This window comes from Lynx canadensis, chromosome B4 (genome assembly GCF_007474595.2).
Source record: "Lynx canadensis isolate LIC74 chromosome B4, mLynCan4.pri.v2, whole genome shotgun sequence".
Classification (NCBI taxonomy): domain Eukaryota; kingdom Metazoa; phylum Chordata; class Mammalia; order Carnivora; family Felidae; genus Lynx; species Lynx canadensis.
The window spans coordinates 120,412,940-120,432,077 of record NC_044309.1 but is presented as its reverse complement, the minus strand read 5'-3'; the positions used below and the strand labels follow the sequence as shown (position 1 = coordinate 120,432,077).

The 19,138-nt window shown below is 40.4% G+C and overlaps 1 protein-coding gene across 1 annotated transcript in view; it reads right to left on the bottom strand.

The window, feature by feature from the left end:
• The window catches only part of SLC17A8 (solute carrier family 17 member 8), a 48,870-nt gene that overhangs the window by 16,770 nt on the left and 12,962 nt on the right, over positions 1-19,138 (bottom strand). The window contains exons 2-7 of the mRNA XM_032594031.1: positions 16,648-16,900; positions 8,954-9,072; positions 6,997-7,111; positions 4,831-4,918; positions 766-852; positions 37-176 (exon numbers count right to left, since the gene is read on the bottom strand). Of these exons, the coding sequence (XP_032449922.1) occupies positions 37-176; positions 766-852; positions 4,831-4,918; positions 6,997-7,111; positions 8,954-9,072; positions 16,648-16,900 (802 nt within the window). The remainder of the gene's footprint in view (positions 1-36; positions 177-765; positions 853-4,830; positions 4,919-6,996; positions 7,112-8,953; positions 9,073-16,647; positions 16,901-19,138) is intronic.

Below are 19,138 nucleotides of genomic sequence, written 5' to 3'. Positions count from 1 at the left end.
AAAGAGGCAAGTCTTCATCTGTCCATCTCTACTTACACTGAGACTAACCACGTTGGCTCCTTCTCCTATACTTGTCTCTATGTAGGTCCTCTCCTCACTGGATATTGTTGGGTGAGCAGCGGGACATTCATAGGCCTGCAGCAGCCAAAATGTGTACCAAATAATCCCAAACATACCTGCAGTAAAAAACAAAAGGCTTAATGATATGGTTTCCTGGTCTTTTGTCTCTAAATTTCCCAAATCTCAAAATATTGCCATATAGCATGAAGTTCATCTAGAAAGAAGTATTTCTTTGCTTTTCCTGTTGTTGTTGTTGTTAGCTTCTATTTAAAGAAAGGCAATATTGTTCCCATTAAGAAAGTAACTTTAATACAAGCATTAAATGAATCATAAACAGACAAGTATTCCACTTACATGATAAACTTGTTTTAATAATCTCTATTTTCATATAGTAAATTCTTTTTTTAATGTTTATTTATTTTGAGAGAGAGAGAGAGAGAGACAGAGCAAGCATGGGAGAGGCAGAGAGAGAGAAAGAGATTGCCAGGTAGGCTCCATGCTGTCAGCACAGAGCCTGACGCAGGGCTCAGTCTCACTAATGGAAAGATCATGCATGACCTGAGCTGAGATCAAAAGTCAGGCACTTAACCAACTGAGCTACACAGGCACTCCATTCATACAGTAAATTCTTAGCCAATCCCAATATACAATAAAATTCCATCTCTATGAGTCAACCATGGGAACTCATAAAGTCCAATTACTCACCATAAATATAAAAGACAGAGGCCCATCCAATGTACTGTACCAACACCCCAGCCAGAGGCATGGCAATCACTGCCCCCGCATAGGAACCTAGAACAAGGAAACATGGATGGAAACTTAGCAACAGTCACTCATGCCGCCTCAGGTCATCTCAAGTTCCTGCTGAGATGATGAATCGAACGGAGCGAGAGTCACAATGCGCCTGTGCAGAAGGACAAACTCCCAGGGTGCCTTACCACAGGGCTTCCAGCAGAGAAAGGTCACCAGGTGCCCTTTAACTACATCCAGGTACCATGGAGGAATGAGACAAAGATTGCTTGGGCACAGCAATTTGGAATTACATGAAAAAATAGAACAAAGTGGTGAGAAAACTCTCAGAGAAATTTGAAAAATTCAACCAGGTACAATATTTTTTTTTAATGTTTATTTTATTTTTGAGAGAGAGAAAGAGAGTGTGACCAGGGGAGGGGCAGAGAGAGAGAGGGGGACAGAGGATCCGAAGCCGGCTCCACACTGACAGCTGCGAGCCCAAGTCCAACGTGGGGCTCGAACCCATGAATCGTTAGATAACGACCTGAGCTTGAAGTCAGACACTCAACCAACAGAGCCACCCAGGCCCCTGGGAGAGCCACCCAGCCACCCAGCCACCCAGCCACCCAGCCACCGGGTACAATATTATGTACTGAAGACAGCAAGCAAAGGCACAAATAGATCTTCCTTTCAGAGTTCACAGTTCAGAAGAATTATCACCTAGGTCTTTAAATGAGGGACTTCAAACTATTAAGAAATCAGGGTTTTTAGAGTCTTGATTTTTTTTTTTTAATCAGGAAAAAGTTCTGTTCCAGGATGGCAGTAGGAACAGGATGGCTGCTCTCTCCACCTACCTCCAGAATGGGCATATGTTTAAGTTTATTTCTTTGTAAATACTTAACCTTGTAAATACCTATATGTGGATGTTTATCTTGTCTAGACAAGATAACGAAGGCTAGAGGTCTGGTGTCCACTATGCCCTACAGCTCCGTGATATCTGCTGTAGAAACATGAGCCCTGAAAACTCCTGATCAATATTAACTGAATCAAAAAAAACAAAAAAATTACTACCTGAAATTCCCTCTGGGCTGTGAATGAAAAAATTCTTGCTCTGAAAAAGTGAGTAGCAACAAGATATTCTATATCTCAGACTTCAGTGCTAAGGAAGACCTTCAGGAAATGGGAGTTTGGGGATCCTCCCAGAGAAAGAGATTAAATTCCATCTTTCCAAGCTGGGACTGACTGGCCAGGAAAGGCCCAACCTGGAATCTCAAATCTGAGCATCATGACACCTGAAGGAGTCTCTCAATCTGTGGGAATCATTTTCCTCAGATAGAAGATGGGAATGAAATCTCCATCTCACATAGTCATTTTGAGAATCAAATAAACTATGTCTGTGAAGATGTTTTGTAAGCTGTAATTAGAGCTGCACAAACGCCAACTATTATGCTACTGTAATGTACAGAATGACAATGCATTTTTTTTCAACCTCAGACTTCCTCAAACGAGGAAGACAAGCATTCCAAGGCAATTGTTTAGAAAGAGCTGCAGGCCTAACTCTGCTGTGGGTGTGGAGAAGGTGGTCTTTCCTGGGCCAAATTTCCTGGAAGTGAGGGGTAGGGAAATGCTAGGGATAGGGAAGGTCAGGGAATAACCACCACCAGCTAAGGTGCATTGGATGCTTTGTGTGTGCCCTCTACCAAGTTGAAGATTCTAGACCCAAGATTGTATTTAACCCTTTTTTCAACCTCTTGGCATTGGTACCAATATCATCTCCATTTATGGGAGAAACCAAGGCTGGGTGAGGGGAGGTAAATTGTCTGAGGTCACACAGGTGTGAGTGATAGGAATCCAGAGTCTTTATCCTTAACTATTTAATAATTCAGTCCTGCCTCCTCCACTTAAATATGCCCATTATTTCCTCATACTAGGAAGCATTCTTCCATGGAGGACATTTTACACTTGAAACTGTCCTTCCCTGTCTAGTAGACAAACTCTCCCTCATCCTTCTGGACATGGCTGAGTGTCATCTCCTGTCACGCCCACAGCCTCTGAGCATACCCCCACGGGGTGCATCACCCAAACTGCCCTAGGGGAGCTGACTGTACCTTGATCCTTCTGTGGGCTGGCAGCGGAGGACAGAGGAGCCCTCCAATGCTTGTGGAATGGTGGGAGAAAGTGGAGTAGCCATTAGGGGTAGGAGAGTCCCCAGTTCTGTCCTCACTAGCTGGGAGAACTTACTTGACTCGATATTTCCTAAAGTCCCGGTCAACTCCAATATTTTTTGTGTAAGAACCGATTAACCCCAAATCTGGGTTTCCTTCTAATGACATTTCTCTTTGGCTGTTCTTTCAAACCAAGGCTACACCTTAGCCAGGAAAAGTAATAAAGCCTATGACTTTGATCAGGTAACTTTCCTTGAGAGTCAAACCATTTCTCAAATCAGCCCTTTGAGGGTTATAAAGACACTAAGAATGGAGAGTGGCAGCTAGTCATTCTTGCTTTGCAGGCAAATCAAAATGAAAAGCCTTATAAATAAACCATCCAAAGAAAATAAAGTCAAGGATCTGACAGTTCACAAGGTCAAAATCTTATATTCTTCTAGAGCTGGCACAAGGTCAGTAGTGGAAGGGGAGATGATCCTGAACTACAAGTGAGAGGAGAAAAATGGTTTCTAAGGACAAGAGAGGCTAAAAATACAAAGACATCTCGACTTTGCATGTAGTTCCAAACTAGGCATAAAATAGGTACACTGGTGAATATTCACACCAAAGTCCCAAAGATTCTGTATTATTATTGTTATTATTATTATTATTATTATTATTATTTAAGGAAGTAAAGAGAGAGAGCAAGGGAGAAATAAATTAAAAGATTCACAGAAATTAAGAGGAAACTTTATTTCTCCCTTTAGCTAAGGAATACAAGTTAGTTTCTCTTAGGAAAGGCACACTAGCTTGAAAAACTAGACAGAACTAAATTCTGATCCTAATTTTGCCTAGTCCCCATTGTAACTTTCATGGCCTAAAGCACTTTTGTCTTCCTGGGCCTCTTCCCAAATAAATATATATATATATATATATATATATATATATGTATGTATATATATATATATATATATGAAAATATATTTTACAACTGTGTTGATGGTGTCAGCATGCACTGTCCTTGTTCAATTATTGAAGGTAGACCCTTCAAACACCGATTATTTCAGAAACTCATAGAGGGCCAGTCCCCAAAACATGACCTGGAGTGAGACAACCTTAGCAAGGTGAGGTTTGGTGACCCAGGAATTAAAATCACATCACTACTTAAGGACCACTAACATACTTTCAGGTAAGATGGATGGCCTCCATTTTCATCTGGAATGTAATGGCAAAAATTAATTAAAAGACCTCTGTGACAATGTATACATAGTAATGCAGTGAGGAATGTTCTGAATTAAGAACCAGGTGGTACAGGGGTGCCTGGGTAGCTCAGTCAGTTAACCGTCCAACTCCTGATTTCAGCTCCAGTCCCACATTGGGCTCTCTGCTGTCAGTGCAGAGTCTGTTTCAGAGCCTCTGCCTCAATCTCTCTCTGACCCTCCCCCCATCAAAACTAAATAAATAAACGTTAAAAAAAAAAAAAAGAAGAAGAATCAGGTAGTCTAGCTCCCCTTCCATACCCCGTGTAAACTTGGATCTTAATTTCTGTTCAATGAAACTAAACTATAAACTTTCATTTCAGTTTCTCCATCTGTAAAAAGAAGAGGAGCAAAAGGTTTGATGATTCTCTCTCTTCTGCTTTTGATCTTGGCAAATATCATTTGTTGGCTAATTCAACAACCACATCCTTCTTTTTTACCTTTCTCTACTAAAGGTGCTGGAAAAGTTAGCTTTTCCTAGCTGCCTCTGTAGATGATAAAGCATTTGATGCAATTAGGGCCAATTGCGTCACTCTGGGGCTTCTATTATGTGAAAAAAATAGACTGTACCTAGTAGGATCTTTACTTGAAGCCAAAGCATTCCTAAGTAAAACTTGCTATTCTAATACACTTACCACAAAAAGAGGTTGTGGCCAGTCGGCTTCTCTCCAAAGGTGGTGCCCACTTACTCCACATCCCGTGGCACGCTGGGTAAGTCACACCCTGGCAAAACAGTTGAAAACAGACTATTTTATTTGACTCCAGTTTCTGTTTGTTTAAAATATAGATCCTGCTTCTTTAAGACAGGCTACAACATAAAAGCCCAATTCATAAATACCAAGTAGCCTGTGTCAGCTATTTTAACTCACAGCACAGATGCTGAAATTTGAATATCAGTTCAAATGTAAGAATGGTGGGGAATGGAGAAGAGGTCTTTATATTTCATATTATTATAGAATATCAGTATAGAAAGGGACTTCTGCAATCAATTGATCCATCCCCTTATTTCAAGATACAGAACCTGAGGTTAAGAAGCATTCAGTGACTACACTCTAGTCTTCATGGCTGTTAATAGCATATTCTTTCCACCCATCATTATTTTCTAAAATGCAGTATATGTCCCTCTAGTGGCACTAGAGTTAAATTTGAGTTGCTACAACAACCTACATTTTTTTTAAGTTTATTTATTTATTTTGAGAGAGAGAGAGAGAGAGAGAGAGAGAGCACAAGCAAGGGAAGGGCAGAGAGAGAGGGTGAGAGAATCCCAATCCACATTGTCAGTGCGGAGCCCCAATGCAGGGCTCAAACCCACTAACTGTGGGATCATGACCTGAGCTGAAATCAAGAGCCAGATGCTTAACCAATGGAGCCACCCAGACGCCCCACGACCTACGTTTTTTATCATAATTGGTGCATGTATATTCTAACAGGTTTTAGAAAAAAATGTAACTGGCACATCAAATCCATGATTTCAAAGATATTGTTGCTTATGATGAGGTTCTTTTGGGGTGTGGGTTTTTTTTTTTAATGAATTGATCTAGGGAAACACTGTAGGTAAAAAATAGTACAAATTGTATATGGATATGACAAAAGTGACAAAGGCTAGAGGTGAATGACTGAGCTTGGGAAACACTGCTCTACATCAGGGCTTGAGAAACTATGACCTGATTTAGCACACCATCCGTTTTTGTACTATTCATGAGGAAGGACTGGTTTTCACATTTTTTTTCTCAACTCACATTTTTATTTTCTTATTTTTTATTTTTTCATTAATTTTTTTTTTAGAGGTGCCTGGGTGGCTCACTTGATTAAGCATCTGACTCATGACTTCAGCTCAGGTGATGATCTCATGGTTCATGGGTTTGAGCCTCCCCCCCCCACCCTCAGTTGGGCTCTGCGCTGAGAGTGCACAACCTGCTTGGGATTCTCTCCCTCCCTCTCTCTCTGCCCCTCGCCCCCCACGCTCTCTCTCTTCCTCTCTCTTACAAATAAATAAACATTTAAAAATTTTCTTTTAAAAACTTTCTTTTTAATTCCAGGATCAGTAACATACAGTATTATGTTAGTTTCAGTTGTACAATATAGTGATTCAACAGTTCTATACATTACTCAGCATTCATGGTTTTCAAGCGAGTAAAAACAAATTGAAAGGAGAATAATATTTCATGGCATGTAAAAATCATATGAAATTCAAATTTCAGTGTCCAAAAAGTTTTATTAAAGCTTGGCCATGCCCATTTGCTTACATATTGTCTCTGGCTGCTTTTGTTCTATAATGGCAGAGTTGAGTAGTTGCCCCACGGAACATATGGCAAAGTCCAAAATATTTACCTTCTGGCTCTCTACCATGCTACCTCTTTCTCTGAGTTAAATCTCTGTGTAACACTACACCCTGGAAATTTACATATTTACATATTTACAAATTTACATATTTATTAATAAATCCATTTAAATTGCTTTAGCGGAAAGGGACCCTGCGATGTGAACTAAAGGATTTGGGCTGTGGTCCTATCATTTATTAAAGGAAAGAGGTTGGATTAGATTATCTCTAAGATCATTCCTGGTTCATCTGAAATTCTGCACTCTATGAAATGGTTATTTATTGTGTACAAATTTGTAATCACGCAAGGCATTTTAATTAAAGTACTCATAACTGTAGTCACAACCAGAGAGTGAAAATAGCAGGACAATGTGGAAGATTGGAAAACTAAGCAAAGCAGGTTTTCTTCAGAAGCTGAATTTTCTAAAGGACCATACTTTATCTATCAATATCAAAAACCATTAAGGAAAGAAACTCCTACCTCCACTAGACCTTGCAAAATTCTGACACCCATGACACAGCCGTAATGCACTCTGGCTGCAGAAGGGATGAACATGTTCAATGTTGATGTTAAGAAGATGGCAGCTCCAAAGACCCTGAGGGACCAAAACACTGTATTAGTGGGCAGGCCCACTCATCGATGTGGTACTTTAGTCACACATCAGTAATGAACCTCACCATTCATGGAAAATCACCATGGAAATTAATAGAAAGAGAAATAGATGTTATGTTAGGATCTGGTATATCCCAAGCTGGACTCTTAGGCTGCTTTCCTTTCCTTTCCTTTCTTTACTTTGATACCTGAGCTCATCCCTGGACCAATTACAGACAGGTTTTTGGCAGTATAGGGATGCCCTTCCTGAATGAGGTCCTGAAGCTGGAGACTGAACAACAGGAGGTGAGCTTGCTGGAGATACACCATTCTGCTTGGTTCTACCCAACTGACTCACTCTATTACCACATGACATCTGCACATTTGGATTGCGTCTCCTGCTTCGCAATTCTGCTCTGACTTTACTACAAGGCCACCCTACCTAAAAGCATGCTGTGTCATAAGATTAGCCAAGCACCAAAGAGGCTGTGTAACTCCGTCTTAGCCCCCAACTCGCTGCCCAGTGTCATTTGCCTTCTCTGCCCTGCCTGGACCAGACTGTTCTGGGAAAAGAGAGTAGGCAGCATTTTCTTCCTTTCTCACATATTAATGATGCCTCAGCACTTTTAACATGCTGGGAAATATTATGTGTGATTTCTTTTTATGGCAGAAGTGTAAGCAGTAAACTCGAAGACCGTATGAGCCGATATTCTATCACTTTTTGAAAAGAATAGATAAGTGACAATGAATGAAGGACACAAATTGACAAGAACATAGGTAAATACAGTCATGCTTGTACATATTTAGATATTATGGTAGTGACTTTCAAATTTTTTTGACCTTGACCTACAAAATAAAATATATTTTATATTGCAATCCAATACATAATCATATACACAAATGTAACTAAAACAAGTTTCTCAACCACTACTTTGTGTGCAGTGAACTAAGATATTTTCTATTCTATTTTATTTGATTATCTTCTCTTCTATTTTTCTCTCTTTTCTTAGAAAATGCTCATTGGTAAATCACTATGTTGCTTTCATTATCATCTAATGAGTTGTGTTTTAGAGTTTGAGAAACACAACTTTAGAAAATGTACAATTCATGAATTCCATATATGTACAAATCACACAGGACATACAATTGGAAAGAAGCTGGAAATATTCAGTACACTCCTTTTCTGCTACATATACACCCTACATCTCCTCCAAGTGGCCATCTTCTTCTGCTTGAATACCTCTACTGACAGAGAACTCAACTGCTCCTTGAGGCAGCTCATTACATCTTGGACACATTTAATTGCTCAAACAGCTATTACAGAATCTCAAGGGCACTGAAGACATCTTGCAATCTAGAGGCAAGCCCCTACTACCCACATGACAAAACCTTTATGGTACAGGACTATATTAACATAGTATATAGGATCACAGAATGTCACTTGTCAGAGAGAACTCAAACACAATCTAAACCATGCTTTATATCACAGATGAGGAAACAAAGACCCAGAGAAGGAAGAAAAGTGACTCAGTAGAGGTTACCAAGTGAGTTATTTAGGGCCCAGGAACTAAATAACTGAGTCTCCTGACTCAGATTCAATTGCTAATTTTACTACATAATCACTAAAGGAATTGAAAGATAAATTAAAATTAGACAAGAAAGTAAATAAAAGGAGACTCTTAAGAACAGAATCATATGGGATCAGTATCTGTGAACCACATCTATTGGAATGCCTCCTGTCTCTCATTCTGCAACTCTAAATTGAGAGCCAACTGTGCAGATTTTGTAAAAACACAAAATCATGTTATGATCTGTACTGCATTCATGTTATGTCAGTTTGTCTTACCTGTTAGCAGCAAACTTATTTGAAATGAAACCACCTGGAATTTGTGTCACAATATAACCCCAGAAAAAAGATCCATGGATAAGGCCCACTGTCTCTGGATCCCAATTAAACTGTGCTGTCTGAAATGAGAAATCAGATATAGTTATGTTTGTAAAAAAAAATTTGGCCATCGTTTTTCATTGATGATCTTACATAGTAACCCCACAAGGCCCTTCTTTCCTTCCCTTATCCAACAAATATTTTTGGAGGGCTTCTTAGATGCTTGGGATATAGCAATGGATGCAAAAAATTCCCTGTTCTCAATGAGCTTCCCTTTTAGTGAGGGCAAGGAAAGATTATGTACAAACTTAAATACACCCATATGTATTTAGTAATGATACAACTTTTAGGCCATTGAAAATGTGAGTCTCCAGAACTGGACTCCCTTTCCTTACTTTCTTCCCAAAGTAACTCATTCTTTTCAGACTCCTTGAAAATGTCCCTTCCTCTGAAAAACTCCCCAACTCCCTTTTGAAGTGGTCACTTTTTCCTGCACAGACCTCTGTTCTTACAGACATGGCCACTGCAACATGCTGTTCTCAAACTAGCCATTCACACATACATTTCCCGCACTGGTGGCAAGCAACTCTAAGGTGGCAGCCATGTCCTTTTGACTTTATAGCCTTAGCACCTAAAATAAATTCCTGGAAGGTACAAGTAAATATTTGCCAAATGAGTGAATACATGAATGGTTTCATAAAGCATTGGGGAACCTGACTGAGTCTGTACAGCATGCAACTCTTGATCTTTGGGTTGTAAGTTCAAGCTCCAGGCTGGGTGCAGAGATTACTTAAAAATAAACTCTTAAAAAAAAAGCATTGATATCAAAATGTAAGGTGTTCCTATCATGGAGGAAGGGTTCTTAATTATCAAGATAGTATGCCTTATAAATTTTCATCGGTTTATTTTCCTGTCACAAGTTGTTACGTATTTATTTGCTCATTTATTCAACATTCACTTAGTGCCTCCTGTGTGCCAGGTCAGGTGCTAGATAGTGTAAATACTAACTCAAACAAGAATTGCCTTCGTGTCGTAGGAGATCACAGTCCATGTAACACTGGTCTGTCCTCTATGTTGTATTTCCCATTTTGCCAATTCAGAAGTTGAAGTTTAAGAGCAAAATGAAACTGGGGTGTCTGGCTGACTCATTTGGTGGAGCATGCAACTTGGGGTCATAAGTTCAAGCCCACTTTAGGTATAGATTACTTTTAAAAAAGAATAAAAAAGGGGTGCCTGGGTGGCTCAGTCAGTTAAGCGTCCAACTTCAGCTCAGGTCATGATCTCACGGCCTGTGAGTTCGGAGCCCCGCGTCGGGCTCTGTGCTGACAGCTCAGAGCCTGGAACCTGCTTCAGATTCTGTGTCTCCCTCTCTCTCTGCCCCTCCCCTGCTCATGCTCTGTCTCTCTGTCTAAAAAAAAAAAAAAAAAAAAAAAAAAAAAAAAAACATTAAAGAAAATTAAAAAAGAATAAAATGAAAGTAACAATCATTAATTCAAATTAACTCAGTAAATTTTTATTTTATGCTATGCTACTATGTGCCACACATTGTTCTAGGCACTGGAGAAGACAGTGATTGCTGTTCACAAAGATGCCAGTGAGGACAGAAGATAGTAAACAAGTACAGACTGTGTTAGATGGTGATCAGGGATGAGGAGAAAAATAAAGCAGGGAAGGGAACAGGGAGGGCTGGATAGGAGTGCAGTAGAATGCAATTTTAGACAGAGGAGCCAGGGAAGGCTTCTTTTGAGTAAAGCCATAAAAGAAAGAAGGGAGCAAATCATGCTCTTCATTATCTGAGAGAACTTTCTAGGCAGAGAAATAGCAAGTGTAAAGGCCCTAAGGTTAGAGGAATAGCAGGATGTCAGGATAACTGGAAGGTAATGAATGAAGGACAGGAGAGTAGGAGTTAAAGTAAGAGAGGTTCAAATGATGAAAGGCCCTTTAAATCACCATAAGGACCTTGGTTTTTATGCAAAAGGAATGGAAACCATCGGAAGCTAGGAGCAGAAGAGGGACATGATTTCGTTAAGGCACTGTCTATATATTTCCTCCCTTCATTCTTACACCTGGAGGTAATTATTGGCTCTTCTTTTGTAGATGAGGAAATTGAGGCTTAGAGAGATTAAGCTACTTGCCCAGGGTCATACAACTAGTTATAAGGAGAGTCAAGATCAGGACTTCTTATCTTCTTGACCCAAAAAACAATGTTTCTTTGCACTACTTGTAGAGACTTGACTTTCTTACTAAGAAGTAGAGATTAGACTTCTTTGTCATTCATTCATGGAATAACCCAAGGAACCAAGGATCCAAGACAGAGGGATCTGCTTCATCCAGAAGCTAATTATCACTCACAGTGACCTTTGCTCATACTTTTCTCTGAGGGAATGGTGCTTAGGTCCATTCTCCAAAGGAGATGATACATGACAAAGAGCATGTAGACTTCCTGAGAACTGATTTCATCATCTCTTGAACCCCATTAGAATCATAATGGCCCCATGTATGCACCATTACTATAAGCCAACCACCTTGTCAGGTACTGTGTTAGGTGAAGAATGACCCCCAGATTTACACACAAAATCTCTGGAACCTATGAATGCTGCCTTATTTGGGAAAAGGGTTTTGTGGATGTGATAAAATCAAAGATCTTGAGATGAGTTATCCTGGATTATCCAGCTGGGTCCTAAATCCAATGACAAATGTTCTTATAAGAGAAAGGCAGAGAGAGATTTGAGACGGAAGAGGAGAAGATACACAGCAAGAAGCTCACATGAAAACAGAGGTAGGATTAGAGTTATGTGTATGTATGTTAAATACGTAACAACTTGTGACAGGAAACCAAGGAAGGCAAGGAACACTTGGAGCCCCCAAAGATGGCAGAAGCAAGGAAGGATTCTTCTGCAGAGCCTTCAGAATGAGTGTGGCCCTGCTGACATCTTCATTACTTTTTTTTTTTTTTTTTTTTTGAGAGCGAGAGATGGCATGCGTGTGTGAGAAGGGGGAGGACAGAGGGAGAGACTGAATCTCAAGCCAGGCTCCATGCTGTCAGCACAGAGCCTGACACAGGGCTCCATCCCACAACCCTGGGATCACGACCTGAGCTGAATTCAAGAGTCACTAGGCCAAAGGAGCCACCCAGGTAACCCAACACCTTCATTTCAAATTTCTGGTCTCCACAACTGTGAGAGAATAAATTTCAGTTGTTTTAAGCCACCATGTCTGAGGTAATTTGTTACAGCAGCCTTAAGAAACTAATATAGGCACTTGATATATCAGCACCAAGTAACTCATTTGATCTGCAAAGTAGGCCTTTTATTCCCATTTTACAATGAGGGTCAGCAAAGAGTTGCTAGAAATGCCAGGTTCCCGCCTCCTTGCTCACATTTCCTTCAGACAACATTCCCCACCCCTGCCCCCCATCTCAGCACCCTGGGCCTCCCCACTCCTGAGTGGCCAATCAGTATCTCTCTGTCTGTCTCTCTCTGTCTCTCTGCATCTCTCTCTAATCTGAACCCAGAAATTGTACTTAGAAAACATCGAACACTTGAACTGAAAACAAGTCTCATTGGAGTCAAGGCCAACCAAGTACATCAGGTCCCAGGCAAGGCACTTCAGCTTTCGAGTGCAGTGAGAAGCCATGGAAAAGGAGAGAAGACAGTCCGTGGAGAGGCCTGGGACAGTAGAGCATACTCAGAGAGAAGCAGATTAGGGACCATTTGGAACAAGGAAGCTGGAGACCTGAGCTAAGGATCTCCTAGTTCCCAGTAGGGTCAGCTCCACTCTGTCTTCCTGGCAGGGCCTCTGTTTATGCCTTGGAAAGAATTAGATAAAGACTCCTTTTCTGCCCCTCAGGAAGACAGACTAGATTTCAGTCCCACTGCAGGGCACAGACCCCACTGTCCAGGGCACAGACCCCAGTGTCCAGGGCACAGACTGCACAAATATATACATCAGACCTGCTTTCTGCTCTTCACTTTCATGAGATCCCCTACAGCCCTACCATAATTCCCTTTTTAACTTGACCTGGTTTCACTGCATTTCTACTCCTTGCAACCAGCAATTCCTGACCAGGACATAAGGGCAATTCATTCAAGGTCCCAGAAGTCAAGTTTGAAACAAGGTCTGGCCAGTTCCAAAGCCTATCCTAACTCTTCAGGACTCATGTTTCATGGGACTGAGTTTGGACTTGTCCTGAGGGTAAAAAGAGATGATTGCAAAGTTTCTCAAACATCAGTCATTTATTGCTTGCCATATGCCAGACGCTATTTTAAGTGATTTTCATGTTTTAAAATTCATAATTATTAAACTAAAAATGAATATTCACACATCAGCTAAAACTACGCTGTGTACCTTTGGTAGAATATATGACACTTATTTGCGAGACCTACATATCTATACTGCTTACTTCTCTCTCTCTTTTGAAAATGAGTATTTAGGGGCGCCTGGGTGGCGCAGTCGGTTGGGCGTCCGACTTCAGCCAGGTCACGATCTCGCCGTCCGTGAGTTCGAGCCCCGCGTCGGGCTCTGGGCTGATGGCTCAGAGCCTGGAGCCTGTTTCCGATTCTGTGTCTCCCTCTCTCTCTGCCCCTCCCCCGTTCATGCTCTGTCTCTCTCTGTCCCAAAAATAAATAAAAACATTGAAAATGAGTATTTAAAAATATTTTAGTAAAAAATATCTAGTTTTATCCTCCCATAAAATGAAAAACCAAATAAACAAAAATGCCAGCCATTTAGAGCCTTTCTTAAAACAGTGAAATCTTTGTCATCAGGTTGAACATGTTCACCTGGTATGTAAGCTTTGTTCTGTTTGAGTGAAAGGGAAACGGCCTGCTATAAATTGGATTTGCCATAGAGTTTCCAAAATGCTACAAACTCCTGTTTTTGAGACCAGAAAAAAATGATGCAAAGCATATTTTAGATCTCAGTCAGTTTCTCTAAGACTCCAAAGGGAAAACCATAGACACAAGAGAGCACACACTAGCATTGTTCCTTGGGTTTATCAAAATGTCTTTTCCATATGCCTCAAAGCAGATTCTGTTGACCTAGGCCTATCTTTCCAGGCAACAAACAAATGCAAACCAGCATCTCATTTGATCTGGGCCTCGGCAGACAAGTTTTAATTAGCTGGCCTTGCTCACAAAAGGCTGGGAGAATGCATGTGATACACATCTGAAACTTCACTAATATATGTCATCCTTTATTTAAAAAAATGCATGGCTTGCCCCATCACACTTCTACTGCACTCCCTCCCCACCAAAAAATAAACAACTAGCATATCCTTTTAGAACAAATTCAGCCGTGGTATCAAAAAGAGGCTAGAAGACTCTCCATTGTGCTCTTTTCATCTGGCAGAATAATCTCTTAGCTAAAAACAAAACAAAACGAAACCAAAAAACCACACAAACTTGCAGAACCATCTAAAGACTTCTTTTTAATGGATCAAAATCAAATTTTCCCAAATCAGTGCTTGGCAGGAACTGTTCCAGGTAATGCTAATAGATGTGGCATGAAAGAAAGTGCTCCACAGCAAAGTCCGGGAAATAATGCATACCATGCACACACATCACACACACACACCCCACAATTGGAGTTCTCACAGGACACAGCACAGTAAAGGCCCCCATTTCATATAACACCTTCTTCACAGCAGAGCCAGCAGAACAGTGATTTGCCAAACACAAGTTTGGGAAACTCTGATCTAAATGTTTCTCCACATATGGGCAAGGACCAGACAACTATTAATGCCTCTCTACAATCTGTATGTATTTCCACATGAGTTATTCCAGTGTGTGTGTTCAATACAATGAAGTATGTGTTTATTGGGTATCTACTGCACATACATTTTCCTTTCTTTCCCCATAGCCTCCATACTTCTCTAGGCCCACTATTTAAGAAGAAAGCCAGATTGTATCTTTCCAGTGATTCATAAAAACAATGCTTTTAAGTCACATCAGAGTATGCTTGCTTATGACTACAACAGCTTTGGTTTGAACTGTGCCTCCTACTTCCGCTCACTTCTATCCCAGTCCACTGGGAGATCACTGGCTGGACAGCAATTATTCCAGAGTGGATTTGATCATACCACCTTTCTGCCTAAAGCCCACCTACGACTCCCTACATGGTTTAACAGGCTTTACCTGGCCTAACCCTTATTTACCTGGGTGTCTCCCTGTCTTGATGTTCACTCTAATGCTCTACTATATTAACAGAGGTCCTCAGCCTGGAGTCCAAGGATGGAATCCTGTTGATCTGTGAACTTGGATGGGAAAAATCATCATTTTTATTTTGACTAACTGCTAGCTGAAATTTAGCATTTTCTGTGATCATGAATGTAGGCAACAAACCACAGTAGTTATCACTACCTGTGACTCTATCACTAGTGGAAATTATAAATCTGTTTGCATCACAACTGTCACCACTATCTTAAACTATGGTTTATACTTCAAACTTCAAAGCTACAGCAATCGTTAGACCCATTACTAGATTTTATCATCTGATGTGTTCATAAAGAAGTCCATATGTCTCTATATCATGAATTTTATTTTTAAACACTTTGAGGGGTGCCTGGGTGGCTCAGTCAATTAAACGTCCAACTTTGGCTCAGGCCATGATCTCATAGTCCATGAGTTTAAGCCCCACGTCAGGCTCTGTGCTGACAGCTCAGAGCCTGGAGCCTGTTTCAGATTCTGTGTCTCCCTCTCTCTCTGCCCCTCCCCTGCTCATGCTCTGTCTCTCTCTCTGTCTCAAAAATAAATTTAAAAAAACATTAAAAAAATTTTTTAAATACTTTGACATGTGTCCTATTATAACTAGTTTCCTTTATAATCACGTGCATTTTATTGCAAGAATTTAAAACATTGTTTTGACAAAGTGTTTAAAAATCTACCACAGGTTGCCAAAGGGGCCCTGGCTTTGCACAGAAAAGATGAAGATGAAGATTTCTATCTCAGTTCCCAAACACCATCCCCTCTCTCTCTCTGTTTCTTTCCTTCTCTCTCCCTCCCTCCCTCTTCTCTCGGACAGTCTTTAACACATGATATGTTCCTTTTTCTTCACTCTTCTTCCCACCCCACCAAACACTCTTTGTCAATTCCTCCTTATCTTTCAAAGCCAGCCATCACTTCCTCTGGGAATTCTTTCAAAATATCAAAGTCTGGTGTAGAGTTCTCCTATATGACACCCAGCATTCTGAACACCTTTAGCTTAGCACCAACAGCTATTAATTTTTTTTAAGTGTACTTATTTATTTTGAGAGAGACAGAGACAGTGCCCGGATGGTAGGGGCAGAGAGAGGGTGAGAGAAAGAATCCCAAGCAGGCTCCACACTGTCAGCACAGAGCCTGATGCAGGGATCAAACTCATGAACTGTGAGATCAAGACCTGAGCAGAAACCAAGAGCTGGAAGCTTAATCAACTGAGCCACCCTGGCGTCCCAAACTATGAATTATAATTACTTACTTGCACATCTCTATGAGGGCAAGGGCCCATCCTGTGATGTTCACCATTCTATTCCCCTCACCTTACACCGTGACTGGCAGGTGGTAGCCATTCTAGCCATTCTACATTTTTGTCACATCAATGGAAGAGGTGCATGCTTTCTTTCCTATAACAAATCATTTGCACAGCTATGGCCAAAAGAGCCCCCACCACATTCTGACCTGAATTTCTGGTTTTCCGTCAACATATACAGTGCTGTTGTTGACCATTTCCACAATGGCAACTCCAAGATTGCAGCGAATCCCAAAGGAAATGCAGAATCCCAGCCCACTCATAATGGCAATGATGTAACGCTTGGGGATGCCACAGCAGTGGCAGTTGCAGAGTGGGGGCCTCTGCCTGGAAGTCTGCACTGGCCTTCCTTCTTCATTCAGCTCAGTGTTATCTTCTTCATCATTGGTCCCATCGATTTTTCTACAGTGGAAGAAAAATGGTCAGAGAAGAAAGGCCAGGATTAGAGAAAAAAGTAAGTGTACTAGTCACAAAGAGTATACCAAAGAAGAAAAAGGGAAACCCAAAGTAGGATGTGGCCTGAATTTCTAAAAGTTGTTATTGTCATTAAAATAAATGATAATGGCTAAAATTACTGATATTCTGGATATTGTATTGCACTTTTATGGGCATTAAATCATTTAAATCTCATAACAACTCCATGATGTAGATAGTGTTATCTTGCCATTATACAGATCAGGAAACTAAGTCATACTAGGTGGGATACAAGTCAGGTCCAAGTCTGTGTCCTCAACAATATGCTTTACTGAATTTCTTGCTGGAAGAGTATTGACAGACTTCAACTATATTGAATGACCCAGCTAACTATCACACTTGACCTTCAATTTAGTGTCACCTAAAGTTTGCTAAAAAGATACACAGTGGAAAATCAACCCATCTGCAGATTCTTTTCTTAGCTAGAGGTAGGGAGGTACATTTTCTCTCACAACATGTACCCAGTTGGTTGTATATCCTTTCTTCTTAGGTGGTTCTTCTAAGGAGGTGCTCCTTTGGCACCTTTTAACCAGATGGTAGGATTTTTCATTGATTTCTATAGGTTCAGATTATGGTATGTCAGTTATAGTGAATATACCCTTTTCTCAAAAAAAATAAAAAGTAATTTGGCAAACTGAACACTATGTCAATTATAAAAGGAGCTATTTGTATCTTCTTATATATTGTAACCCTTTTGAGGATGTTGCCAGGCCTAATTAATGTTCAAGTTTTTGTAAAAATGAGCAAACCTTGTAAGTTTCCATGAATATGAAATTCAGTAATAAGTAGCTAATACAATGATTAACAGAATAGATTGAAACACGGAATAATTTTCCCACCAATCCGTAGAGAATATGATCTTGGAAGCTTCTTAATTCTCAAGCAAAATCAGGTCTAAAGTATATGTATAGAGAAACAAGTAAGCTAGATTCAATTCAATTCATCAAGTATTTATTCAGTGAGACTGTGTGTCAGGCACTGTGCCAACTGTTAGGGAACAATGAAGAATGTGACATGTTCTCTGCCCTCCTTCATCTCTTAAGCTGATGAGGAAGAAATACACATATACAGGGAGCTATAATTACTGGAAGATGCAGGTTTTATCGAAATCAAAGTGAAGAGCAATGATAAAACAAGGGAAGGAACTTTCAATTTTAACTGAGCTCAGAGTGGTAGCTTAATAAATGTGTGCACGCTGAAGAAACCAGAAGAGAACTTCAACAACCTCTCAGTGTACCTATCTACCTAACTGCACTTATACTGATGTATTCTACCTTTTCTTCAGTAATTATCCATGCTTCTACCCAAGGCCAACCAGATCTCACACCCTCTCATCTACTCAAGGATATTGTTCCAGAAATTCCTGCTCCAATATCTCATCAATTATTTTCTCCTCTCTACTAGATCATTCTTATTGTCTACAAACATGCTCTTATTTTTCCCACCTTAAAATTTAAAATAAAAACACTTTCTCCTCCAGCTACCTCTCCCTCCCATTTTTCATCTTCCTTTTTTAGAAAAATTGGAAGTTACTGTCCTCAATTCCTCTCCTCCCATTCTGTCTTGGACACACTCCAACCAGGTATCCCCCAACCTGTCCAAGAAAATTGCTCTTCTTAAGGTCATCAGCTCATTCCAATGGTCCCCAATCTTTGGTCATCATGTAGCCAGCCTATCAGCAGCACTTAATACAACTGATTACTCTCTCTTCTTTATTTTCTCTCAGGAAACCTCACTCATGTGCTCTTCTTCTTAATGCTCTGACTACTCCCTCTGTTTTGTCCCCTTAGACTGATTCCCTACTTCCTTGACCTATAAGCACTGGGATGCCCAGGACTCAGCCCACAGATCTCTTTTGTTTTCTATTGATACTCTATAGATGACCTTATTCCATCTGTGGGCTTTAGATACAATGCATATGTTGACAGATCCCAATTTTCATATAGAGACTTAATTGACATCTCCTTGGACACATAATCAACATCTCAAACCTAACATACCCAAACTGAGTTTCCCCCAAAAATATTAATTCCTAAGATCTTTCCCATCCCAAGAAATGATAATTTTGTTCCACTGGTTGCTCAGGCAAAAATCTTGAAGCCATCCTGCATGCTTCATTTCTTCTCCACCCCATATCCAATCCAGGAGCCAGTGTGACTTAGCTTG